Raw genomic sequence first — 27,951 nt, forward strand, 5'->3', positions numbered from 1 at the left:
AGACAGATGCATTGGCTCATTCTGAGCTTGTAGTCCACTAAAGCCTCTAGGTCTTTTTCATAAGAACTATTCCTGTGATATCTTGTGATATTCTTTTGTTCCTGGAATTTCAGGTCCTGTTTGTTTTGCTTGCAATATCCAGGAGTAGATCCCACCCTGAAACTTTGATTGACCATTGGACTATCATCTCTTAAGGGTGGGTTCAACAGTATATAATAAAGGAGAAGAAAGAGCAATCATAGGCTCTATTAAATCTGTACTGGATCTAACTCACAGTCAAAATAAATCTCTTCACTTGCAATGATGGGGTCCCTGGCCACTGTCTTCCTTCTGCTATTACTTTCAGGGACAACAGCACCCAATAAATAAAGAGGATGTCAATAGAGCAAATAGGAAAGAGCCGTCTGCTCTGGAACTTGAGAGGTGGGGTACAATCAGAGAGCAGTAAAGCAAGTATTGGATTTGGAATTAGAAAATCTGGGTTCTAATTCTGGCTCTTCTTTACTACCTATTTGACCTCGGGCAAGACCCACTTTGAAGGACAGTTTCCTTACCAGTAAATTCAGTGCAGGGCTAGACTAAACGTTCTCTAAGGTCCCTTCTACCTCTCAATCTATGATCCTTTGTTAGGGTAGGACTCTTCACAATATTTCCCTTGGGTGCCAGAACCTAAACTAGTTTTGTGGAGGTGAATTCATTCTGTTGGCAATACAGAAAATAGGCAAGGAGACAGAAAAAAGTGGAGGAGTTTTCCAAACCTCTTCTCTCTCTAGACTCTTAATCAACCCTGTAATCCTAAGGAAGGGGATGGAGATGAGAATACAGATATAGAAAAGCATTGATGCAGGGGACCAGGAAAATACTTGTAGAGGCAGAATAGTAGTGACATAGTGAGTGCTGGGGCACCTTCAGGGGGCACTGAGCCTCCTCCAAGACCAAGCAGAAGGCATAGTCTGTGTGGTGTGGCTGTGATCATAAGTAATATTAGGGGATGGAGGTGGGATAGAGAGAAGGAGTGGGGACCCTAAAATTTAATGTCAAGAGTTACCATTAAAGTCAGCATTTGAGGCCCACAACAACATCTCTCAGAGAGTACAAATGAATGGAAGGGGGGAGGACTTTGGGGGAGTGAGGTGCCCAAAATTAAGGATGTGCAAAAGCAGTCAATGTAGGGAAGTTGGAGCCTTTGAGGTAAATGTTGAACACTCTGAGGTAGACATCATGGTAGTGGAGGGCAAATCCCATGCTCCTTGTCCCCTGGTAACCCTATCAGAGACATAATCAAAGTGAGAGGACCCTTGGTATAACCTAGGAAAACTATTCTCATGTTCTGACATGTGTACAGTAATAATAATTTACACACTAACATTCACCCAGCACCAGTTTTTAGAGTTTGCAAAGCAATTTCCTCATAACAACCCTATCAAATAAGGAACACAATTCATATAATCCCCATTTTACAGAGAAGGAAATAGGCTCTGGGAGGGTAAGTGGCCTGCCCTTACTCAGGGCTCCTGTTCTGAAAGTTTAAGTCTATCCTCTACACTTGCTGGTGAGTGTGTGTGTGTGTATGTATGTGTGTGTGTATATGTACTTGAGCGGTTATATGAGGTTTCCAAATGCCTCTTAGAGGCATTTAAAGCCCTTTACAACTAGGCTCCAAACTACCTTTCCAGACTTATTACTCACAACTTCCTTTAAACTCTCTAGAATCCAGAGAAACTTGTGTTCTTACTGGTCCCCACACATGACACGCCAGCTGCCATGTCGATGCTTTTGTATAGGCTGCCCCGATAATTAGAATACTCTACCTCCTCACCACCGATTCTTAGAATCTCTGACTTTCTTCAAGACTTGTCAAGCTCCACATCCTGCATGAAGCCTTTCCTCAAAGTGCTTTCCTATCCAAAATTACCTTGTGCCTGTTTTGTATATATGTATGTAGATATGTATGCATGCATGTATGTATGCATATTGTCTCCCTCAATAGAACATAACCTCCTTGAGGGTAGAAATATTTCACTTTCGTCTTTCTTTATTTTCTCAGGTCCTGACACATAGTAGGTACTTAATAAATGCTTGTTGATTGTTTTGCTGATGTATCTGTCCTCTCTAGGCAGACAGTGAATGGCAGCATGGGATAGCGGCAATGCACTGAACTTGGATTCAGGAAGGCCTGTATTTGCATTCCACATCAGTCACTTATTTATTAGCTGGGTAGTTATTCTGAGCAAGTCACTACACCTCTCTGACTAAGGCTCCTCATTTATAAAATGAAGAGGTTAGATTCAGGGAACTCTCCCTATTTCTAGTTTCAAACCACCTGAGTTAGGATGAAGCCATTAAGACTCATAGACACCTTAAATAAATCACCTTATCTGATCACTTTCCCTCTGTGGGTCTGGGAGAGACCCAATACTCTGAGTAGGGACAGAGGGAAGCAGCAGTGATCCTGTACTGGCATAGCCTCAGTCTCCTCATTCAGGCAATGGATCCAGGCCTTGGCTTAGGGCCAGAATTAGAGGCAAGAACACGGAAGGGAGTAGGAGGCTTCAGATAGGCTGGGACTCAACCTGAATGTCTTCTGATCCTCCTCCTACCACATCATCTAATATCTCCTATCCCCAGGGAAGGGAAAGAAGAGCTATGGATGGTGTATATCAACAAATTCTTTAAATGAAAAAAAATCAAAAATTAACCAAATAAGAAAGCAGACTAGAAAAAGAGGGCTGTACATAAGCTAGGAATCTTCATATGAACAGCTTTTTTTTTTTTTAAAAAGCTTATAGTGGATTCAATGTTATTTTCAAATCTGCCTATAGTATTTTGCCTAATTATTCTCAAGTCCAGAGAGAATCCTTATCTTCACATTACATTTCTCCTAAGCCAGGCCTCTTCCCATGTACTCCCTGTGGACAAAGCGCTCTGGGAAAGCTAGTCAAGGAAGTATGGATAATAATGGCTAACATTTTTATAATGATGTAATACCTATATTAAAGAATTTATAGCTGAACTCAGACCTCTTCACCTCACAAAATACTCCCTTCAAAACCCTGGGCAGTAAATCATGCCAATATTATCATTTGTATTTTACAGATAACAAAAGGTGTAAATTTGAGGAGTCAAGTGCCTCCTTTCCCACCAGGCCTCCTGCTTCTCTCTTCTTTCTTTAAGCCTCCTTTCTTCTAGAGAGAGACCCAGCTGCTATTCCAGTGCAAGCAGAGACTGAATAGCCTCTCAGACCAGCAACAGGGAATATACCATGGAGTTACTGGGTTGGGCGAAGGGACAGGCGCCCCTGGAGACCCAGGCTTAGTAAAGTCCCAGATTCTGAGGGGGCCTTAGAAAGAATCCATCCAATGCAGAAGTACCCTCTACCATATGCCAGAGAAGTGGTCATCTAACTTCTGCTTAAATACCTCCAGTGAATAGGCACTCACTACTTCACCAGGCAGCCTAGTCCATTTTAAGATAAATCTTAAGATTTAGCACGCTCTTCTTTATACTGAGTTGAAAACTGCCTCTCTGTAATTTCAACCCACTGACTTTACTTCAAAAACTAAGTCCTCCAGAGTGACACAGAACAAATATGGTCCCTCTTCGATAACTCCTCAAATATTTAAAGATAACTATAATGTCACATCAAAATACACATCTATTTTTTTTCTTCTCCACGTTAAAAATGTCCAGTTCCTTCAACTGGTCTATCTATGACAAAGTTTTTTTTTCTATTTAATTTTTTTATTAATTATTTTGATTTATCAACAATCAATGACAAAGTTTTGAGTGTGACCCTGGATAAGTAATTTAAACTCTCTCACCTTTTTCCGCATCTGTAAAATGGGGATAATAATATCCCCTACCTCACAAGATTATTATGAGGATCAAATGAGATAACATATGAAAAGTGTTCTGCAACCTTTAAAGCACTATACAAATGCTAGGTATCATTTTCTCTCGGACATAGTTTCCTTAACAGTTAAATGGGGGTAGGGTGTGGATTAGATGACCTCTAATGTCCCTTCTAGCTCTAAATCCTATACAGACAGAGACCTCAGATGTAGGGTTGGACTCTCCTCAATATTTGCCTTGGGTCCCTAAGCGGGTTTAATGGAGGTGAACTCATTCTGCTGAGAGAAACTGCGCGAAAAAGACCATTTCTCTCCCTCCCACCCCCGCCAAAGCCACCATGGCATCCTCAAGATACAAATATAAAACAGTCTATTTGGGCCTGAAACTAGTGTTCCTCTGTCACCTCCTGGCATAAGATAAACGGCATATTTTAGGCACACACACACACACACACACACACTCACATACACAACCGCTCTATTGTTTAAGAGGAACTACCCTCAGAAGAGGCCAGAACAGAGGCACAATGGGACGGATGTGATGAGGGCTAGGCCACTTTCAGGAGGCACAGAACCTCCCACCTGGGCTGTGCAGAAGGCACAATCTGGGCAGTATGGCTGTGGTCATAAGCTATACTAGAGGACCAGAAGTAGTGTCTGGATACAGGGACAAAGTAAGGGCCGTAAGAGTTAACTACATGAGTCATTTAGCATTGCGAGTAATAAGTGGCCACCATGTCACTTCGCATACAGCACAAGGCTTTGTTTGATAGTGGTGGGGAGGAGTTTGGGGGAGTGAAGTCTAGAGCTGCCATTCCCGTCCCTGTGAGGCACCACCCTAAGTTTCAGGGATGGGCAAAAGCAGCTGATCTAGGGAAGTTGGGGGCTACAGGGTAAAAGCTGAATCCTGTGAGGCTGACATCATGGAAGGCAAATCCCATGTTTAGTATCTCCTTGTGACCCTGTGAAAGACAGAATCAAGGTATGAGGACCTTGTTCTAACCCAAGAGAGTAATTCTTAAATTCTCACAACTGTGTATTTTTTAATATATTAATATATATATACATATTATATATATAAATATATTTTGACAGCACCATTTCTTATGCTTTGCAAAACAGTATCCTCACAGCAACTCAGTTCTGTTATACAGTCAAATCTCCTATGTCGGGACTTACACATTTCTCCCAAAGCATTGAGCTATGCAAAATCAGGCAATAAAAAACACAGGGCTTATGGGGAACATGGGGTTAGGGGCAAAGTACTCAAAAACTTTCTCAGTGACACATAAAAATAGATAAAAAAAAAACAACTTACTAAAAACGGTAGCACAATTTTACATGTCAAATGATTAAGAAATATATAAATATAACAATAAATAGTGTCAGTATCTATGGCCTCGGGCTGCTGCTTGGTCTGTGCCCCAGGGCTGGCAAGGTCTTTAGCAAGTTGGGCAATCTAGAGTTGGAGGCCATGTTGAAATGTGAGTGTGTGGGTTCAGACCAAATTTCCAGAGCTCACAGCTCCTAGTTCACCATAAGATATACAAGAAATATGGCACTTTATTTGAAAAATGACCTGAAGTTTGCTCATGAATGTGGTCAACAGAAGAGTTGCAGCTTGTGAGTAATTGTGAAATGGTATGGATTTCTGCATTTTCACTGATTCTCAATGAAGAAATCAAGCATCCCTGGTTTCCTTCAAGACTCATGAAGCTCCACACTCAACATAAAGTATTTCTTCATAATACTTTCCCTCCCAAAATTACCTTGTATCTATTTTGTATGTATGTACGTATGTATGTATGTATGTGTACATATTGTCTCCCTCAATAGAACAAAACCTCCTTGAGGGCAGGGATTATCTCACTTTTGACTCTGTTTCCTCCAATCCTAGCACATAGTAGGCTTTCAATAGATGCTTGTTGATAGATTGGCTGAGACATGTATCCTCTTTAGGCAGACAATGAGTCACCCCTGAGCACTAACCTTGGATTCATTAAGGCCTATGTTTGCATCCCACATCAGGCACTTATTTATTAGCTGCATAATTATTCTGAGCAAGTCACTTAACCTTTCTGACACAGGCTGTTCATCGCTAAAATGAGAAGGCTGGACTCTGGGAGCTCTCCCTCTGAGTATTTGAAAAAGCAAGCCACATATAGTAAGAGCACTATTGTGTGAAGAACAATTGGGAATGACTTAAGTTATTCTGAGTGTTAGAAATATTCAAATTAACTACAAAGGACTCATGAAGGAAGATGCTCTTCATTTCTAAGTATTATAAGTACTCAGATTAACTACAAAGGATTCATGAAGGAACATACTGTCCATCTCCAAAGAAAGAACTAATAAGTAGAAGGATGCACAGTATGGTTTTACACATGTATGTGTATATGTTTATAGATATACACATATATGTGTATGTATATGTAAGATACATAGATGTATATACATATGTCAAATGGTGGCCTTCTCCAGTGCAGGGTTGGGAAGGAGGTAACCAGACAGTTTGGAAATTAAAATGTAAGCAAAAAAAACATTGAATTGAATTTTTAAAAATGCAAGCCACCTGAGGTAGGAAGAATGAAAGGAAGAGGTTTAGATGGTGGATGAGAACTAAAGGATTGTTTTAAATCATTTTTTTAAAAATCAGAAAGTTCAGATTCCTATTATGAGAAGAGTGAAGATCAAGACAGAAATTCTGAAGAGGACAACATTGTCAACAAACCCACATCTGCAATATCAAAAGGGAATATGAACTAGTCTGAAGCCCAAAAAGCCTTATTAGAAGAGCTCAAGAAGGATTTTAGAAGTCAAATGAGAGAGGTAGTGGAGTCCTTAAAAAACACAATTGGCCAACTGGAAAAAAAAAGTACACTGAAGAAAACAAGTCCCTAAAAAACACAATCGACCAACTGGAAAACAAGTACACTGAAGAAAACAAATCCCTTAAAAATACAATTGGCCAACTGGAGAACAAAGTACAAAATCTAACAGAAGAAAACAATATGTCAAAAATTAGAATTGAACAAATGGAAACAAATGACTCTATGAGAGAGCAAAAATCAGTCAAACAGAAACAAAAAAATGAAAAAATAGATAAAAGTGTAAAATACCTCACAGGTAAAACAACTGATCTGGAAAATCTATCCAGGAGAGACAATTTAAAAATTATTGACCTACCTGAAAATCATGATGAAAAAAAGAGCCTGGACAGTATCTTTCAGGAAATCATAAAGGAAAACTGCCCTGAAGTCCTAGAACCAGAAGATAAAATAACTATAGAAAGAATCTACCGCTCCCCGCCTGAAAGAGATCCCAAATTGAAAATGCCAAGGAATATAATAGCTAAATTCCAAAATTACCAGATTAAAGAGAAAATACTGCAAGCAGCCAGAAAGAAACAATTTAAATATCATGGAACCACAGTCAGGATTACACAGGACCTTGCAGCTTCTACATTAAAAGACCGTAGGGCATGGAACATGATATTCCATAAGGCAAAGGAACTTGGATTGCAGCTAAGGATCAACTACCCAGCGAAAATGAGCATGATTTTTCAGGGAAGGAGATGGATATTCAACAAAATAGGGGACTTCCAACATTCCTGATAAAAAGACCAGATCTCAACAAAAAATTTGATCTTCAAGTACGAGATTCAAGAGAGACATAAAAAGGTAAATGCGACAGAAAGACACGATATGTTGTTAATAAGGGCAAACTGTTTACATCCCTACAAGGGAAGATGACACTTGCAGCTCTTGAGAACTGTATTGTTATTACACCATGTTAAAGGAGTATACGTAAAGGGGGTGGATATAAGTTGACTTTGATGTAATGATAAAAAAAAAATCTAATCAAGTGGGTTAAATGAGAAAGGAGGAGGCAGATAAGGGTAAATTACATTACAGGAAAAGACACAAAAACCTATCAGAGCAGAGGAAAAAAAGGGAGCGTTGTTTGAACCTAACTCTCATCAGATTTTGTTCAAGAAGAGAATAACATAATCAGTTAGGTACAGAAATCTAAATTGCCCTATAGGCAGTAGGAGGGAAAAGGGGAAAGAAAAGGGAAAGGGCTAATAGAAAGGAGGTGGGACTGAAGGAGGCGGTGGTCAAAAGCAAAATACCAGTGGGGGGGGGAGAAAGGCAAAAGAAAAGCATAAACAGGGAGGAAAAAGGATGGAGAAAAAGACACAGATAGTAATCATAACTGTAAATGTAAATGGGATGAACTCTCCAATAAAATGGAAGCATATAGCAGATTGGATTAAAAACCATAATCCTACAATATGTTGTTTACAAGAAACACATTTGAAAAAGAGTGACACATACAGGGTAAAGGTAAAAGGCTGGAGCAGAATATATTATACTTCAACTAAAGTAAAAAAAAGCAGGGGTAGCAATCCTGATCTCAGACAAAGCAAAAGCAAAAACAGATCTCATCAAAAGAGATAAGGAAGGAAACTACATCCTGCTAAAAGGCACCCTAGACAATGAAGTAATATCATTACTAAATATATATGCACCAAATGGTATAGCATCCAGATTCTTAGAGGAGAAGTTCAGGGAGTTACAGGAAGAAACAGACAGCAAAACTATACTAGTGGGGGACCTCAACCTCCCACTCTCTGAACTAGATAAATCTAACCACAAAATAAACAAGAAAGAAGTTAAGGAGGTGAACAGAACATTAGAAAAGTTAGGTATGATAGACCTCTGGAGAAAAATGAATGGGGATAGAAAGGAATATACTTTTTTCTCTGCAGTACATGGCACATACACAAAAATTGACCATGTACTAGGGCATAAAAACCTCACAATCCAGTGCAGAAAGGCAGAAATATTAAATGCATCCTTTTCAGATCATGATGCAATAAAAATTATATGTAATAAAGGGCCATCAAAGATAGACTAAAAAATAATTGGAAACTAAATAATCTAATCCTAAAAAATGACTGGGTCAAAGAACAAATCATAGAAACAATCAATAATTTCATTCAAGAGAATGACAATAATGAGACAACATACCAAAACTTAAGGGATGCAGCAAAAGCAGTTCTTAGGGGAAGTTTTATATCTCTAAATGCTTACATAAATAAAATAGAAAAAGAGTAGATCAATGAATTGGGCATACAACTAAAAAAAACTAGAAAAAGAACAAATTAAAAATCCTCAATTAAACATCAAATTAGAAATATTGAAAACCAAAGTAAAAATTAATAAAATTGAAATTAAGAAAACTATTGACCTAATAAATAAAACTAAGAGCTGGTTTTATGAAAAAAACCAATAAAATAGATAAAACTTTGGTTAATTTAATTAAAAAAAAGAAAGAAAGAAACCAAATTACTAGTATCAAGAATGAAAAGGATGAAGCTACCACCAAGGAAGAGGAAATTAAAACAATAATTAGGAATTATTTTGCCCAACTATATGCCAACAAGTTTGACAATCTCAGTGAAATGGATACATATTTACAAAAATATAAATTGCCTAGATTAACAGAAGAGGAAGTAAAATACTTAAATAACCCCATCTCAGAAAAAGAAATTGAATAAGCCATTGATGAACTCCCTAGGAAAAAAATCTCCAGGGCCAGATGGATTTACATGCGAATTCTATCAAACATTTAAAGAACAATTAATTCCAATACTATATAGACTATTTGGGAAAATAGGTGAAGAAGGAATCTTACCAAATTCTTTTTATGATACAAATATGGTGCTGATACCTAAACCAGGAAGAGTCAAAACAGAGAAAAAAAATTATACATCAATTTCTCTAATGAATATAGACGCAAAAATTTTAAACAAAATATTAGCGAATAGATTACAGCAACTTATCACAAGAATAATACAATATGACCAGGTAGGATTTATACCAGGAATGCAGGGCTGGTTCAATATGAGGGAAACTATCAGCATAATTCATCATATCAACACCAAAACTCAAAAACCACATGATCATCTCAATAGATGCAGAAAAAGATTTTGACAAAATACAACACCTATTCCTATTAAAAACACTAGAGAGCATAGGTATAAATGGAGTCATCCTTAAAATAAAAATAGCATCTACTAAAACCTTCAGCAAGCATAATATGTAATGGGGATAAGCTAGAAGTATTTGCAATAAGATGAGGGTGGGGGTGGGTGAAACAAGGATGTCCATTATCACCACTGTTAATCAATATCGTACTGGAAACATTAGCTTTAGCAGTAAGAGAAGAAAAAGAAATTGAAGGTATTAGAATAGGCAAAGAAGAAACAAAGCTATCACTCTTTGCAGATGACATGATGTTATACTTACAGAATCCTATAGAATCAAGTAAAAAACTACTTGAAATAATAAACAACTTTAGCAAAGTTGCAGGCTATAAAATAAACCCACATAAATCATTGGCATTTCTATATATTACCAACAAAGCAAGAGATAGAAAGAGAAATTCCATTTAAACTTACTGTAGACATTATAAAATATTTAGGAGTTTACCTCCTGAAACAAACCCAGGAACTCTATGAACACAATTACAAAACATTTTTCACACAAATAAAGTCAGATCTAAATAATTGGAAAAACATCAGTTGCTCATGGGTAGGCCGAGCTAATATAATAAAAATGACAATTCTACCTAAGCTAATTTACTTATTCAGTGCCATACCGTTCAAACTACCAAAAATTATTTTATAGAGTTAGAAAAAATAATAACAAGATTCATTTGGAAGAACAAAAGGTCCAGAATACCAAAAGAACTAAAGAAAAGAAATGCAGGGCAAGGTGGCCTAGCCATTCGAGATCTTAAATCGTATTATAAAGCAGCAATCATCAAAACTGCTTGGTACTGGCTAAGAAATAGAGTGGTGGATCAGTGGAATAGGTTCAATATGCAAGACACAGTAGTCAATGACTATAGTAATCTATTATTCGATAAACCCAAAGACCCCAGCTTCTGGGATAAGAACCCACTCTTTGAAAAAAACTGCTGGGTGGGACAGGTAGGTGGCACAGTGGATAGAGCACTGGCTCTGAAGTCAAGACCTGATTTCAAATCCGGCCTCAGACGAAACACTTGACACCTACTATCTGTGTGACCCTGGGCAAGTCACTTAACCCCAATTGCCTTAAAAAAAAGAAAAAAAGAAAAAAAAACTGCTGGGAAAACTGGAAGAGTATGGCAGAAACTAGGCATAGACCAAAAATCTCACTCCACATACCAAAATAAAGTCAAAATGGGTTCATGATTTGGATATAAAGGCTGATACAATAAGCAAATTGGGAGAGCAAGGAATAGTTTACCTATCAGATCTATGGAGAACAGAAGAATTCATGACCAAACAGGAGATAGAGAACATTACAAAAAGCAAAATGGGTAATTTTGATTTCTTTAAATTGAAAAGTTTTTGCACAAAGTCAATGAAACTAAGATTAGAAGGAAGGTAGAAAATTGGGAAAGAATTTTTATAACCAGTTTCTCTGATAAGGGCCTCATTTCTACAATATATAGAGAATTAAGTCAAATTTATAAGAATACAAGCCATTCCCCAGTTGATAAATGGTCAAAGGATATGAACAGACAGTTCTCAGATAAAGAAAATAAAGCCATCTACAGTCATATGAAAAAATGCTCTAAATCACTATTGATTAGAGAAATGCAAATCAAAACAACTCTGAGGTACCACATCACATCTATCAGATTAGCCAAAATGACAAAACAGGAAAATGATAAATGTTGGAGAAGATGCAGAAAAATTGGAACACTAATGCATTGTTTGTGGAGTTGTGAAATGATCCAACCATTTTGGAGAGCAACTTGTAACTATGCCCAAAAGGCTATAAAAATGTGCATACCCTCTGACCAAGCAATAGCACTACTAGGGCTGTATTCCAAAGAGATCACACAAATGGAAAAAGGACCTACATGTACAAAAATATTCATAGCAGCTCTTTTTGTGGTGGCAAAGAATTGGAAATTGAGAGGATGCCCATCAATTGGGGAATGGCTGAGCAAGTTGTGGTATATGAATGTGACGTAATACTATTGTGCTGTAAGAAATGATGAACAAGCTGACTTCAGAAAAACCTGGAAAGATTTGTATGGACTGATGCTGAGTGAAGTGAGCAGAACCAGGAGAACGTTGTACACAGTAACAGCGACATTGTGTGATGACTAATATTGATAAACTTAACCCTTCCCGGCTATACAAGGATCTAAGACATCTCTAGAGACCTTGTGATGGAAAATGCTATCCACATCTAAAGAAAGAACTATGGAAATTGAATTACTATTTTTTTTCTCTTCTGTTGAGTTTTGTTTCCTCTTTCTGATGGTTCCTCCTATTGGTTTTAATTTTTACTTACAACATCACTAATGTGAAAATATGTTTAATATGAATGCAAATGTATAGCCTATATCAGATTGTGAGCCATCTTGGGGAGGGTGATGGGTAAGAAGGGGAAGAAAAATTTTAAACTGAAAAGCATATGGAAGTGATTATTGATAAATCAAAATAAATTAAGAAAAAGTGAAAAAATAAATCAGAAAGTACCCAAATAAGACGAGCATGTCGAAATGGAAAAGGGTGGCAGGAGAGGTCTGTGACCCTGGGGAGGGTGCCCACTTAGAGCAAGGCAACAGCACAAGCTGTGGGCTTTGGAGGCTACCATGATTCCAGCAGTGACAACAGCTTCAGGAGCTCTCAGCTCAGACATAGTAAGAGGTTCAAAAAACTGATTGGAAACAGATTTTTGGGGACCCTTTGCTGGTTCTGGATTGGCAATTGTCCATAAGCAGTTCTGGGTCATAGTTTCAGGTTGGAGAGGAGTGACTGTGGTCTAGTTCCAAGGGAAAAAGGAGTGCTAGCATTTGGGGCCGCAGGGAAGCAGGGGGCCTTTTCCTGAGTAAATATTAGAGTGTAGACCAAGGAAGCTATGACCACATATTTCCCTGGATCATACCACCTGGGAAGCACTGAAAACTTGCAGATGTCCAGAACTAGCTCTGAAAATACCAACATGAAAAAGCCTGAAACTACGTTTTGATAAATGGTATCAGAGACAATAAAGAATAAGACGACATTTTTACAGCAAGTTTCTCTGATAAAGGCCTCATTTCTCAAATATATAGAGACCTAAGTCAAAATTTTTTTTAAAAAAGCCATTTCCCAATTGACAAATGGTCAAAGGATAAGAAGAGTCAGTTTTCAAAAGAAGAAATCAAAGCCATCTATAATCATATAAAAATGCCTTACATCACTATTAATCAGAAAAATGCAAATTGAAGCAACTCTGAGATAAGACTTCACATCTATCAAAAATGACAAATACTGGAGAGGATTAGGGAAAATAGGCACACTAATGGAGTGCTGGTAGAGTTGTGAACTGGTCTATCCATTCTGAAGAATAATTTGGAACTATGCCAAAAGGGCTATAAAACTGCGCATACCCTTCAACCCAGAAATACCACTGGTTGGTCCATACCCTAAAAATGAGCAAAGAAAAAGGAGCTATATATACAAAAATATTTATAGCAGCTCTTTCTGTGGTGGCAAAGAACTGGATATTTAGAAGATGTTCATCAGTTGGGGAATGGCTGAACAAATTGTGGCATATGATTGTAACAGAATACTATTGTTCTCTAAGAAATGAGGAGATGGGGGGGGCTTCAGTAAAAACATGGCAAGATCTATATGAACTGATGCAAAGTGAGGTGAGAAGAACTGGGAGATTATTGTGCACAAAACAACGAACTTGTGATGATTACATGATCAATACAATGATCCCAGGCAATTTCAAAAAAGTTATCCACCTCCAGATTATGAATTGGAGTACAAACTGAAGTACAATTTTCTCATTTTCTTTCCTTTTTTGCCTTCTTTGTGATATGGCTATATGAAAATGGTTTACATGATTTCACATGTATAATTGATATCATATTGCTTGTGTTCTGAATGGGTGGGGGAGACTGGAGAGGGACCAAGAGAATTTGGAACTCAATTAAAAAAGAAAAGAATGTTAAAAATAAATAATAAATTAAAAAATTTTAAAAATGCTACAAGATGTAGGAAATTCTCCTTTTTATTGAGTTGAAAGTTGCCTTCTTATTACTTCAACTCATTGATCCTGCTTTAAAAACTAAAGTCCTCCAGAATGATTCAGAATAAATCTTGTCCCTTGTCCACTTGACAGCCCTTCCAATACTTAAAGACAGCTATCATGTCCACTATATAAAATGTACCCCTATTCTTTCTCTTCTCCAGGTTAAATATCCCCAATTCTTTCAATTGGTTTGCATATGACAAAATATTGACTCTCCTTACCATCTTGGAAAGCTCCTCTGGTCCCTTCCTTTTGTTCTGTTTCCTCCACTTAGGATTTGAGCTTCCTGAATGATGGAATGACCTTATTCGTCTATTTGTATGCTTAGCACTCAGTACAGCATTTCACAAATAGTATGTGTTTAATAAAAACATTTTTCTTAATTAATTGATTAATTAGCTAATTACTTCACTCATTGTCTGGTTCTGTCCTCCTGGCATACTCCAACTATTAGAAGGGAAGAGTACCATGGAAAGAGAAGCAAGTGATTTTAAGCTTAGGGACAAAGCTGCTGGGTGAAACACAGACATTCAGGAGAATGTATTCCCATTGGGTAGCTATTGGTTCTGGAAAGCAAGGCCTACATGTCAGCACTCCATTTCTGACCCATGTATTTTTCATCACCCCCAGTAAACAGCCTTTTTTTTTTGGAGGGGGTCAGCACTCAAATATTTATATCCAGCTCTGTGGCTTTCCTCAGGGTGTGATTCTCTGGTCTATGAGGACTTGGGTCTGTCATAGCCAAGGCCAAAGTAAAGCAGCCTTGGTTCACAGATAACACCCACCTCAATGGTTAACCTGTTTACCCATACAAGAGCCAGAAGGCAGAATCCCTGCCACCATGGGACAAAGAATGGCACACTGAGACATCGAGAGGCTGCTTAAGAAAAGAAGGGAGGAGATTTTCAGTAGAACATACAAGAAGTCATGAAGTACTACCAAGATGGCGATGGTAAGTAGATTGTGTTAGGGCAGGGATACAGGGGCCCAGGGACCCTGGGACCCTCTGACTAGGAAAGGATTCAGAGACCCTCTGTGGGCTCTTGCCCAAAAGAGGCAGACCCTAATAGGGAGAAAAGAGGAAAGATAGCAAGAGGATTAAGAAGGGAAAGAGGAAAGGCAATGACTGGCCACTGCCCTCAAATGGATGAAAACAAATCCAGGGAGGGATAGGGCTAGAGCTAACTCATAGACCCACCTCCCTCCTCTACCAGACACCTTCCTATCTCCCCTTTTGCTACTATCCCACCCAGCACAATGCTCCCAATGAAATAGGAAGTCTCAGTTATCAGCTAAGGTAAGTCTCCTCTATCCCACACTATAAAATTGAGCTTCTTACATGAGGTACCTCATTGTTCTCTGGTATGCTCCTGACTCTAAGACTCAGAGAATGTTGATACAAAAAGTACCATAGAGATCATCTAACCGAGTTGATTTCCCGAGGATGGAAGTGACTTGTTCAAGATGGTGGTGCAGTGGGAAGAGCAAACTCAGGAGTCTCTGATACCTACTACCTGTGTGACCTTAGGTACATCAATGACTGCTCTGGGCCCTGTTTCCTCACCTGTACAATGAAGGAATTGAACCAGATGTCCTCTAATATCCTTCTACTTCTAAAGATCGCCTATAGATCAATTACTGGCCAACCCAGGCCTACAGTCAAGGTCTATGGACACCCAGTCCAGGGCTCTCTCCACTGCACCAGGCTCTCCCTATCAGACAACATCAGACCGGGTCAAGCTAACTCTTATGATAGAAGTCACAAAGTGAGGCAACTTGTTGGAAAGCAGAGTTCTGGATTTGATCCAGAGGGCCTAGGACAGAATGTGGCTTCTGCTATTTACTAACTTAAGAAGCTCAGGACAATCAGTTTTTTCATGTGTAAATGAGCAAGTTGGGATAGATAATGCTAAGGTCATTTCCTACACTAACTTCAACAATTCTGCTCCCTTGCTCTTTGTTCTCTACTCCTACTTGGATGGCATGAGATTCAGATTGACACAAGGAATTAACCTAAACACAACTTCTCTGTTTTGGAAAGTTGCTTTCTGAATGGTTCATAGGGCCTTAACTGCCTAAAGGAAAGAATTGGGAGTTTTGTTTTAGGGAACAACTCTTATCTCTAACGAGGGCACCTGGATGTAACCTAGAACCAAGGATAAATAGATATAGTCCTCAAATCAATCAATATTTGGAACCATGTTTTGCTCTACTCCAGAAAGCTCATCATACTAGGCTGGGGGGTGGGAGGGTATTCCAGGGCCCCATAGCTTTTGTGGACATTTTGACTGTGAACTTTACTCAGATGGTGTGACCAAGGTATTCTAGAGTTATGGATATAATAATTAAGTTCAACAAAGAAATATGAGGCTGGATCCCCCCCGGGATCCTGTAACTGACCTGATCAAGCAAAGGTGGGAGACAGACCCAGGTGCTGTGGGTAGGATCAAGGACAATATGGAGGATATTTGGCAGATACCTGAAATTCTGTAATGTTTACAAGGATGAACCAGATAATGCCTGTATCTTGTCTTCTTGCTTTCCATGGCTGGATTGAGTGACTCATTCCACCTTAGGAGATGGGGACACATAGAAACATGTCCAGTAGAAGGGACAAAGAAGGCTCATATTTTGAAGTCTCCATTGGCCTCAGGTTATTTCCTCTTCTTCCCATTGCCAAAATGGCTCAAAGATATGAATTCAGATTGCTTATGAGCCCTCCTTAGCTCTACTTGAAGTGATGTCAAATGTTTCCAGTCCTCGAGGTAGGGTCCCTCATTCTATCCTCATTCTATAGAGGGGGGTGCAGAGCATGAGGGGATGAGGTAGTGAATAGAGAACAAAACTTTCATAAAAAGACTCAACTCTTCCCATCTAACTACATATCTCTCTCTTCATCAAATCTCAGCTTTTCAACAGAAGCCCCTCTATCCCATTCCTGACCACATCACATCTCTAGCTTCTTACTGGAACACACTTACTTCCACGTAGGCAATCAGTTTTCTCATTGTCTGATACGCTGAAATAGTCATTCCTATCTCTATTTCTAAAAGGAAGTAGGTGACACATTGGAGAGAGCACTACTCCTGAGGTCAGGAAGACCTTTGTCTGAATCTGGTCTCACACATTAACTAGCTGTTGTAGTAGAAGAGATAACTTATCATCTATTTGCTTCATTTTACTCAACTCCAAAATGGGGATAATAATATAATAATAACTCCCAGAGTTGGTGTGAAGATAAAATTTCATAATACTTATAAAGCATTTAGCACATAGTAGACCCTATTTGTTTCCTCACTTCTTTGATTACTGTTTTTTTTCTCACACTTTCAGGGTCCTCACTCTATCCTTCTACTTGTCGAAAGCCTTCTCATCTTTCACTATCTGTTTCAGATCTCACCTTAACTCTCTTTTTTAAAGTTTCCTTTCACTTTGGTGGTCAGGCCCACCTCATTTAGAAATACATTCTTCTGAATGTTTCCCAAGTATGAGAATAGGCATTCAATCTTTAACTTCCTCTGCACTCCCCATAACCTGCAGAACAGTGTTTGTTTCAGTCGGGGCTCAATAAATACTGCTGATGAATTGATAGTAACATTTAGAAGTGGGGCAGGAGGAGGTGTCTTGGTGCACAGAAGAAGGGAAGGTTGGGGAATCATCTCTTTGGAAATGGGGCACTATATAGATCTTGACTTGGGATGAAATGAGAAAGGAGAATTGTGAGATGCAATAATACTAGGAAAGAAGGAGGAAGGAGGAAGGTGGTGGTAAATGGATGGGACACTGTATCTAAAATTGAGAAGGTGGGACCTGATACGCAGAACAGTAAAGAGTCACTGGAAATTTCTCAGATGACAAGGAAACAAGAAGAAAACAGAAGAAACTTTGAACAGATGAATCACTTGGCTGAGTAGCCAGATTTCCATATTTCACAAGATGGCAGAGAATGAGGGAGACTTAGAGATGTAACTCCATGATAACCCCAGTCAGGATGAGAATGAGAAGCTATGAAGGTCTTTGTCACTATCACCACACTCCCATACTGTTAACTGTCATTCAGTGTTTAGCAAAGGGGATTACATAATCCTAAATTTTTTTTCCTTTTCAGAATTTACAATAGAGACAAACAATGTTAAGCTGAACAATAAATGTCAATGTAAAATAAAGGTCACAGAGCACTGGGGAGGGGGGTGCAGAGCATTGATTTCATTGGTTTAGTATAGTTCCAGTAAGGAAATTCTTGGTAACAATATGACTGGTCCTGCAACTTCTGCTATCCTAGACATGTCTGGGTATTAAGTATTAAATGACTTACCTAAGGCATGTTGCAGAAGGGTGTTACCCTAGCTTCCTGATTCTAATATCAAATTTCTTTCCACTGAGCCACAATGATGCTTGAGGCAAACATAAGTTAAAAATAAATATAAAGATGTTGGTGCTAACCAAAGAGTGGGGCAAAGATTTAGGTATCAGTGGAGGTAAGCATCAGATACCTGAGGGCCATCTAGGGAATTCCAAGTTGAGACACAGTAGGGCTGGGAAGTTCATTCATCCTGATCAAAGTGGGAAAATTTCCTGGGAAGGGTAGGAATTCAGCAGCATTAGGGATGAGAAGACAGTGGGAAGAGGTAGTTTAGGTACTTGGGAACCAAGGAAGGAAGCTACATGGGAGGGGAAGATAGGATGATGGGAACTTTGAGCAGACGTACCCAAGTATTGCAGAAAGCGTATAGTATGGCATTGACAGTGAGTGGGAATACTTAACTGCTACTCTGTCCCAACCCAAGAGCAGAGGGATGGGGTTGAGGTAGAGGAAAAGGCAAGTAGAGGGTCTACCCTCTAAAACACCTGCCTCCAGCCCCCCTGGGATTCTCTCTCTTATTGGAGGTTCATGGGAAGGCCTCCCAATTCCTCAATATGTCTCCCACTGACAATTTCCCCAATTCTTCAGCATTAGCTGTCATGTGGGGGGCAGTGAAGTGGTGCAATGTATAAAGGATAGGACTTTAGTTCAAATCCTGCCCCAGACCCTAGCTAAGTGAATCTGGATATGCAATTTAACCTCTCCCAATCTCTTTTTCCTCATCTGGGTAAAATGGAGATAATAATATCCCCTACCTCACAAGGTTATTATGAGGATCAAATGATATAACATATGGAAAGCATTCTGCAAATCTTAAAGCACTATATAAATGCTAAGTATTAGCTTGTATTATTAATTATCTCCTTTGTTGTTGTTCAGTCATTTCATTCATGTCTGAACCCCATTTGGGGTTTTCCTGGCAATGATACTTCCATTTCCTTCTCCAGCTCCTTTTACAGATGGGGAAACTGAGGCAAACAGGCATTAAGTGACTTTCCCAGGGTCACATACCTAGTAAGTATCTGAGGTCAGATTCGAACTCAGGAAGATGAGTCTTCCTGGTTCCCAGCCCACTGCTCTTTTCACTGCCCCATCTAGCTGCCTAAACTCTTCTTAATCATTTAATGAGGAACCAAAAAGATCTTGGCAGCTAAAGCTCTGGCCTGAATTGAATAAGATGAAACTCAATAAGGATAAATTTTAAAATCTTATCCTTGAGTTCAAAAGCCAAATTTCACAAGTCCAGCTGGGGAGATATGAGTAGATTGACTGAAAACCTGTGTCAAGGCTAGGCTGTTAGAACAAGGAAACCTATTAAACTTAAAATAACATTCCAACTCTCTGAAGTCACTGGTTTCCTCTTCATACTCCTTAGTTAAGAATGATGGTTTCAGCTCTTGGGAACTGTATCCTTATTATGACATCTAGAAGCGACATACATAGACAGAGGGTGTGGGTATAAATTGACTCTGATATGTTGATTAAAAAGCCTAATTAAGGGGTGAAAAGGGATTGTAATGAGAGAAAAGGAAAGGAGGAGGCAGAAAAGGGTAAATTTTATCACATGAAGAGGCATAAAAACATTACACTAGAGGGAAAGAAGGGAGGGAGATGAGCATTGGTTGAACCTTACTCTCATTGGATTTGGCTGAAAGAGGGAACAAGAAGGACAGTTTCTTGTATTGTTATCAATATCATGAAAGTGGTCATGTGAGGGGATTGAGAGTTAGTCCCTTATAACTGGATCAGCTGAATTTGAGTTTTAATGCCTTGTGGCATCCAAGCAAGGCACCTGGAATCACCTCCCCAGTTGTCCAAACATGGAGCCATGTGGTTTAGCCTATTTCTATTTGGGGTACCTTTGGTTAGTCAGTCCATCAAAAGGAAAAGTTTTAGGGACTTGAACGAATAGGAGTTTTCATTGGGGAGTTAAAGTTTAGTCAATTATAATCAGAAATCTGAATTTTTATGCATTCACAAAGGCCACAAAGAATTGATTTCAAGATCTCCCAAACAGGAAAGAGCCAATTAATTTAGCTCCCTTGGGGAAGTCAGCATGTTGACGACCAAGAGAAATTAAAGGGTTCTGGCCACTGCTGCTCCCCATTCCCTGCACCTACACTCACCAAAAACACTCAGAATACAAATTGCTATTATGAACTCATCCCTACCCCAAGACAACTTAACACTGGCTTTCTTGTCATCTTAGGTTGGCACACAGAGACCGCTGATAAACTCTCAGTTCGTACCTAGGCCTAACTCTAAAGACTAGTCATTTTGGGGGCAGCTAGGTGGCGCAGTGGATAGAGCACTGACCCTGGAGTCAGGAAAACTTGAGTTCAAATCCTGCCTCAGACACTTGACACTTACTGGCTGTGTGACCTGGGGCAAGTCACTTAACTCCATCGCCTAGTCAAAAAAAAAACAACACACAAAAAACAAAAAAACTAGTCATTTTCTAACCAGTACCTGGCCCTAGCTGTGGCTACACCTATGCACCTTCCCCAAAACACAATATCAAGTGTATTTGGATGCTCTGCCACCAGAGTCACAGATTCTGAGAGATGGAGGAAAACTCAGAGGTCTTCATCTCAGATCTGAAGTATGAATTCACTTTATAGCCTCTTCTTGGAAGGCCGCTAATAGAGAGAGAACCCATTGTCATTGAAGCAGTTCATTCAATTTCTGCAGAACCCTCTTTGGTAGGAAGTTCCATCTGACATGTGCTCCCCATCATGTCTGAGTCCTCTGGTACTATTTCTGTCATCTGCAGCCCCAGGAAACAAGCGTATTCTATATTCTGTGTGAAAACACTTTAGATATTTGAAGACAGTCAGTGTATCCTACATGAATATAATCTTCAGAGAAAACATTTCCTGTTCCTTCGATTGATCTTTCTGGTTTCTAACATGCTCACCTTCCTGGTGCCCCTCCTCTAGAAGCATTCCAGCTTGCCATTGCCCTCCTAAAATGTGTCTTCAGAACTCGACAAAGTATTCCACATGTGGCTAGAATAGGGAAGAATGGACAAGAATGATCACACCCTAAGCTCCTTCCTCTAAACCCCACAGTGATGTTCATGAAGCACAATGTTACATCAGGTTTTCTTTGGTTAACTCAATCAGCTTCATTGGCTCACCCTGAGCTTGCTGTCCACTAAAACCCCTAGGTCTTTTTCATAAGAACTGCTCTTGGGACACATCCTGTTGGTGCTATTTCTGGAATTTCAGGTTCTGTTTGTTTGGTTTCTGGTATTCAGGAGGTGGATTCCACCTTGAAACTCTTATTGGCCATTGGACTGTCATCTCCTGAGGAGGGTTCAACAGTATATAATACAGCAGAAAAGAGAGCTATCACAACATCCATCATATCTCAGCTGAATCAGACCAGATTTCTGAACTGAAATACATCTTTGAATTTGGAATGATGGGGCCCCTGATCACTGCCTTCTTCCTGCTGTTGTTTTCAGGGACCACAGTTCTTGGACAGAAGCCTCAAAGTGCCCCTAAACCAGGAAAACGTGAGTAGAGCAAATGGGAAAGAGATGTCTGGTTTGGGAGTGAGAGGTGTGGTGAAATCAAAGAGTAGAGAGGAAATGATTAGATTTAGAGTCAAAGAATCTTTTTCTACCTTGTTAGCTGTGGAACCTTGGGTAAGTGATTTAATCTCTATAGGCCAGTTTGGGAAAATGAGGGCAGAGTAGGGAGTTTGGAATAGATGGCCTCTAAGATACTTTCTACCTCTAAATCTATGAACCTATAAGGAGAGCAATCTCAGAGGCAGAATGGGACTCTCCCCTCAACATGTGCCTTGGTTGCCAGTTCCTGAACTGGTTTTGTGCAGATAAACTCATTGTGCTGGGAGAAAAATTAGGGAAAGAGACAAAGAGAAGGGAAATCCATAGAGCAAGGAGAGACAGAATGGAAAGGACAAAAGAAGCGGCAGGATTCTGAACAGTTACCATGGTACTCCCAAAATACTAGATTATAGATCAGCATCTATTAGGCCCAGAGGTCACTGCTCCTCCATCACCCAGGAGGAAAGGGGAAATGCTACACACACACACACACACACATTCTCTCTCACACACACACACACACACACACTCACACATACACTCACTCACATACACACACACTCACACACACACACTCATGCACACAGAGTCAATAGGTGCACAAGCTTCATTTTTCCTGAGGAATTGCCTTCCTATCTCTAGGTTATCTATCAACCTTTTAAATTTAAGGAAGGAAATGGAGATGAGAACAGAGATCTAGAAAAAGTATTGATGCTACAGACCAGGAAACCTTGCTGTTGAGGCAAAATAAGAATGACACGGTGAGCCTGGCGCACCTTCAGAGATTACTGCATCTCCTCGGAGGCTATGCAGAAGGCACTGTCTGTGTGATGTGCCTGTGGCCATGTGTTATATTAGTGGGGAAGGAGCTGAGTTTGGAAAGAGGAAAGGAGGGCAGAGCCTACGATTTTATGCCAGGAGTCACCTAGAGGTTCCAGCATTCAGTGTGTCATCTCTCAGAAACTACAAAGACATGATGGAAGAGGGTAGGAGTTTGGGGGAGGGAGGTCTAGAGCTCCTATTCTCATGTCTATCAAGCTCTGCCCTGAAGCTCAGGAATGTGCAAAAGCAGATGATGTAGAGAACTTGGAGCTTAGGAAGTAAATGATGAACCATCTGAGGTGGAAATCATGGAGGGGAGGGAAAAGCCCATGCTCCTTGTCCCTTGGTAACCCTGTCAGAGACAGAATCAGAGTAAGAGGACACTCAGACCCAGGAAAGTCATTTCTTTGTTCTTATCTTTGTATATTAATCATACTTTATATTTCTACTGTATAATTTTTTAGAGTTTGCAAGAAGCTTGTTTATAGCAGCCTAAAGGAGTAGCACAAATCAAACCTTGCTTCACAGAGGGAGAAATTGTAGTTTTGAGCATTAAAATGATTTGCCCAAGGTTACACAGGTATTGATTAGCAAAGCCAGGATTCAAACCCAGTTTCTCTAAACCCAGAAGTATTTGTGTCATAGCATACTGTCCTCAAAACCCTGGGTAGTAAGTTATCCCAATGTTACCATTTATAGTTTTGCAGGTGAGAAAGCTGAAGCCTTGAGAGATTAACCGGCTCCCTTCTCACAGTGCCCACTGCTTTTCTTTTCTTTCTTCAAGTCTCCTTCCTTCAAGATGGAGATGGAGGCTGCTCTTCCAGTGGGAGCAGACGTGGCCCAGCCCCTTAGACCAACAATAGGGAAGAAACATAATGGGGCTATGGGGCTGGGAGCTGGGCCAGGGACCCTAGAGATATGAGGTTCATTGAGTACCAGATTCTTCATGAGAAGAATGAGGGGCTTCAGAGAGAATCTAATGAAACGTGCCAGTCAACACAGAATACCTTCTACCACATGCCATACAATGGAATCCAATCTCTGCTTGAATACTTTAGGAGCTACTTTGGAGGGCAGTGCAGTCCATTTTATTTTAAATAAAAATGTAGCATGTTCTTTTTTTTCTTTTTATATTTTTGGGTAGACAATGGGGTTAAGTGACTTGCCTAGGGTCATACAGATACTTGTAAGTGTTATATGTCTGAAGCCGGATTCGAACTCAGGTCCTCCTGACTCCAGGGCGGGTGCTCTATCCACAGCGACACCTAGCTACCCCCTTGTTCTTCTTTTTATAGAGTAGAAAGCTGATCCTTCTTCAAAAACTAAGGCCTCCTGAGTGACAGAGAACAAATATGATCCTTCTTCTATCTGATGGCCCTTCACATTCTTGAGACAGCTATCATGTGACCACAAAAAAAAAAGCACACATCCATTTGTTCTTTTCTCCAGGTTAAACATCCCTGGTCTGTATATGACAAAGTTTAGAGTTTTCCTGTCATCTTGGACATCCTCCTTTGAACAATCCCATTTATTGTGTATTGCTCCCAATGAGGGGAGGAGATCCCTGAGATTTGGGACTAACTTCTTTCCCTGTTTCTATCCTCAGAACTTAGTATAGCACTTGGTAAATATTAAGTATTTACTAAAAGCATTTTTATTCATGAGTTCATTCATTCATTACAAGTAGGTAGACAGAGATCTGTGGCATACTCCAAATGTATCATAGGAAGAATAACTTGGGATTGGGATCATTTGGGGTCAAAGTTGCTGGCTGAGAGACAGATAGAAGAGGGGAGAACCAGGAGAAAGTATTCTCAATGGGGAGTTATTGGTCCTGGTAGCCAAAGTTCACATGTCAGTACCCCATTTCTAACCCCCTTCTCTGTCACCCCCAATAAGTGACTCTATTTGGGAGATTAGCATTAAAATGTCTCACCCAGTTCTCTATGGCTTTTTTCAGAGTGTGATTCTCTGGTATACAAGGACAAAGAACAATCAAAAGGCACACCCTTTTTCACAAACAAGGCCTACTTCAATGGAAAACCCATCTACCAATATGACAGCAATAGCAAGGAGGCAGTGCCGGAACCAGGATGGGAAAATGCTGATGACTGGAACCAGGAGAGTCAGTTTCAGAAAAGAAGAGAAGGTTTTGGAATGGAGTACCTGCGAGAAATCATGGCCTACTATAAAGATGTCAGTGGTGAGTGGATAAGTACATAGGGCAGGGACCATGGGAGCCAATGCCTAACCCTGGTAGACTTCTGCCTAACAGAGACTGTCCTCAATTGGCAGAAGGAAGAAGGGTATATAAAGGGGAGGAGGGAGAAAGGAGAAAAGGGGGAGAAAGGAGGAGCAACGACTGACCATAGGCCTCAAGGTGGAGAGAACGAACCCAGTGAGATGCAAAGATAGAACCATCCCTAAAACCCAACTTTGTCCTCTACCTACCTTCTTTCTGTTTCCCCTTTCTTGCTATTCTCCCCAACACAATGATCTCAGTGAAACATGAAGTGGGGATAGATCAATTCTTGCTTCTCAGTCATCAGCTTAAGTAAGTTCTCTCTCCTTACCCCACTGGGCATTTGGGCCTCTTACAGGAGGCACCACACTGTTGCCTGACATGTTCCTGATTCTAGGACTGAGAGAACGTTAAAACTGAAAAGTGCCTTAGAAATCATCTAATGCACCCATTTTACAGAGAGGGAAGTGATCATGATCTTGGTACGTTGGGAAGAACAATTAGTCAGGAGCCTAGATGGCTTCTGATAGTCCATCTATCTATAAATCATTGATCCACTGATCTGATGCAGATCAGTCAGTGGCAAAGCCAGGCCTGGCCTCATGATGTCCAATCACCCAGTCTAGTGCTCTTTCCATTTAACCACATTGACTGTTACTCTCCATTGTCCATAGCAGGGAAACACATACCAGGCCAGGTTAGCTGTTAGTATGGTTAGTCGTAGGTTGTAACAACTTGTTGGAATGCAAAGAGTTCTGGATTTGAATCTGAGAACATAGGGTAGAATGGTGGCTCTTTTATTTGCTGTCCTAAAAAGCTCAGGAAAATCATTGCCCTCCTCTGGGCCTCATTTTTCTCATTTATATATGAGAAGGGTGGGATAGGTTATGGTAAGGTCATTTCCAGCTCTAACTTCAACAATTCTTTTCTTTGCTGTTCTTTTCTCTCTACTCCTATCATCAGGAAAATGATGGAATGAGATCTAGAATGATGCAAGGAATTAGCCTAAAGAGAACTGCTCTCTTTTTAAACTTGCTTCCTATCTGGTTCTTCATGCCTTAGCTGCCTAAAGGAAAAGAACTGGGTGTTTGTTATAAGGAAACACTCTTTTCATTTGCAAGGACGCATGGATATATCTCAGGACTATCATTATTTGGAAACACATTTTTCTATACTTTAGAGAGTTCACCATACTTGGTGCTTGGGTGTTTCAGGTTTGCATGTCTTCAATGGAACTTATGGCTGTGAACTTTGCAAGAATGGTGCCACCAATGGATTCTGGCGTTATGATTATGATGACCGACCATTTATTGAGTTTGACAAGGAAAAACCAGCCTGGATCCCAAAGGAACCGGCAGCTAACATTATCAAGGAGAAATGGGAGGCAGACGGTTCTGTGACTCAGGCCAAGGAATATCTGGAAAAGACATGTATTGAGAATCTCAAACAATACCGGGATTATAAGAAGGCTAATTAGGATAAACCAGGTAATCTGTTTATATCTTATTGTGATACTCACCATGGCTGGGTCAATTTAGGGACTGGGGACACTTGGAAACACTACCATTAGAGGGTCTGAAGACATTTTAAAAACTGCATTGCCCCCAGAATATTTCCCCCACCACCCATTTCCACTAACCAGAGGACAGTGGTACTTGAAAATATGAATTCAAAAACCTCTTTAGTTCTATTGGAATTGAAATTAAAGTGAGGTCCCTCTCTACTGGGCATTGTGAAAGATACAGGGAAAGATGGAGGTACTCAGGCAAGATGGTGTAGGAAACAGAAAACAAGCCTTCCATAATAAGACTCAACCCTCCCTCTCTCTCTCCATTCATCAAATCTCAGATTGTCAACAGGAACTGCTCAACCACACTCCTGAGCTCTTTTTATTCAGCTTCTGATGGGAATCCACATACTCTCTCCTCTGGGCAATCAAGTTTCTTCAATGACCATTCCCCAAAACAAAGTTATTCCTATCTCTTTGCCTCAAAGTGGTCAACTCAAAAGAGTTCTGGGCCTGGAGTCAGGAAGACTTGAGACTGAATCGAATCCCACACACTTACTTAGGGCTGCTAGGTGGCACAGGGGACAGAGTGCTGGGTCTGGAGTCAGGACTTCCTGAGTTCAAATGTATCCTCAGGTACTTAGTAGCACTGTGATCCTGAGCAAGTCACTTAACCCTGTTTACCCCAGTTCTCTCGTTTGTAAAAAATGAGCTGGTTTTCTTTGCCACGAAAACCCCAAGTGGGATCACAAAGAGTTGAACACAATTAAAATGAGTGAACAACAACTCGTTGAAAACAATCAACCTGACAGGCTACCATAGAAATCCTGATGGCATGAAATAAGAAAAGAGAAATGCTAAATGAGATGGAAGAATCTTGGGAAAGAAGGAATGTGGAGGAAGTTGGTGGTGGGTGGGATGTTGTAGCTGAAGTTAAGAAGCTATGACTGGCTAGGAGAGCTGTGAAGACTCATTGTCAACTTCTCAGATGAAAGGGGACAGGAAGAGAAAGAACAGAAGAATAATAGAAGTAAATGAATCACTTGGTAAATAGCATGTTTCAACAGGTTGCCAAGATTGAGGGGGACTCAGGAATGGAGCTCCATCTTAAGCCCAAGAAGAGAATGAAAAGCTGTGAAGATCTTCATTACCATCCCCCTACTTAACAGTGACCTTTCACTGCATTTCCAGCAAAGAGAATTACATAGATCCAGATTCTTCCCTGTAAGAGCTTTCAATGTAAAATAAAAAACATTAAGCTGAACAACTAAATGTCTCATAAAACAAAATAAAAGTCATACAGTATTTACTTGTGTTTGAGGTGTTACTGTTAATGTGTGTGTGTGTAGATCTCTGGTTTCATTGGTCTAAAGTAATCCAGCAAATGAATTTGTTGTAACAATGCAACTGGTTCTGCCACTTCTGATATTCTAGTCTTGGTATTGAGTGTTAAGTGACTTGCCCAGGGTCACACAACCAGTAACTCCTA

At 40.0% G+C, this 27,951-nt stretch overlaps 2 protein-coding genes across 2 annotated transcripts in view; one reads left to right on the plus strand and one right to left on the minus strand.

Annotated features, from left to right (window-relative positions):
• KCNK13 (potassium two pore domain channel subfamily K member 13) overlaps nucleotides 1-27,951 on the minus strand; it is a 205,771-nt gene that overhangs the window by 37,230 nt on the left and 140,590 nt on the right. The gene's annotated exons all lie outside the window — the stretch shown is intronic.
• Nucleotides 21,655-27,777, plus strand: LOC114030154 (zinc-alpha-2-glycoprotein-like). The gene is made up of 4 exons (XM_027844905.1): nucleotides 21,655-21,834; nucleotides 24,674-24,916; nucleotides 26,170-26,442; nucleotides 27,530-27,777. Exons 1-3 carry the CDS (start codon nucleotides 21,738-21,740, stop codon nucleotides 26,430-26,432), a joined length of 603 nt encoding a protein of 200 aa, XP_027700706.1. The 5' UTR covers nucleotides 21,655-21,737; the 3' UTR covers nucleotides 26,433-26,442; nucleotides 27,530-27,777.

This window comes from Vombatus ursinus, unplaced genomic scaffold (assembly GCF_900497805.2).
Source record: "Vombatus ursinus unplaced genomic scaffold, bare-nosed wombat genome assembly UNPS02014945.1, whole genome shotgun sequence".
Lineage (NCBI taxonomy): Eukaryota > Metazoa > Chordata > Mammalia > Diprotodontia > Vombatidae > Vombatus > Vombatus ursinus.

Coding starts and splice junctions, on each gene's coding strand:
- LOC114030154 (XM_027844905.1), top strand. CDS start 21,738: ATGATGGGGCCCCTGATCACTGCCTTCTTCCTGCTGTTGTTTTCAGGG. Junction 21,835..24,673: donor TGCCCCTAAACCAGGAAAAC/GTGAGTAGAGCA, acceptor GGCTTTTTTCAG/AGTGTGATTCTCTGGTATAC. Junction 24,917..26,169: donor CTACTATAAAGATGTCAGTG/GTGAGTGGATAA, acceptor TGGGTGTTTCAG/GTTTGCATGTCTTCAATGGA.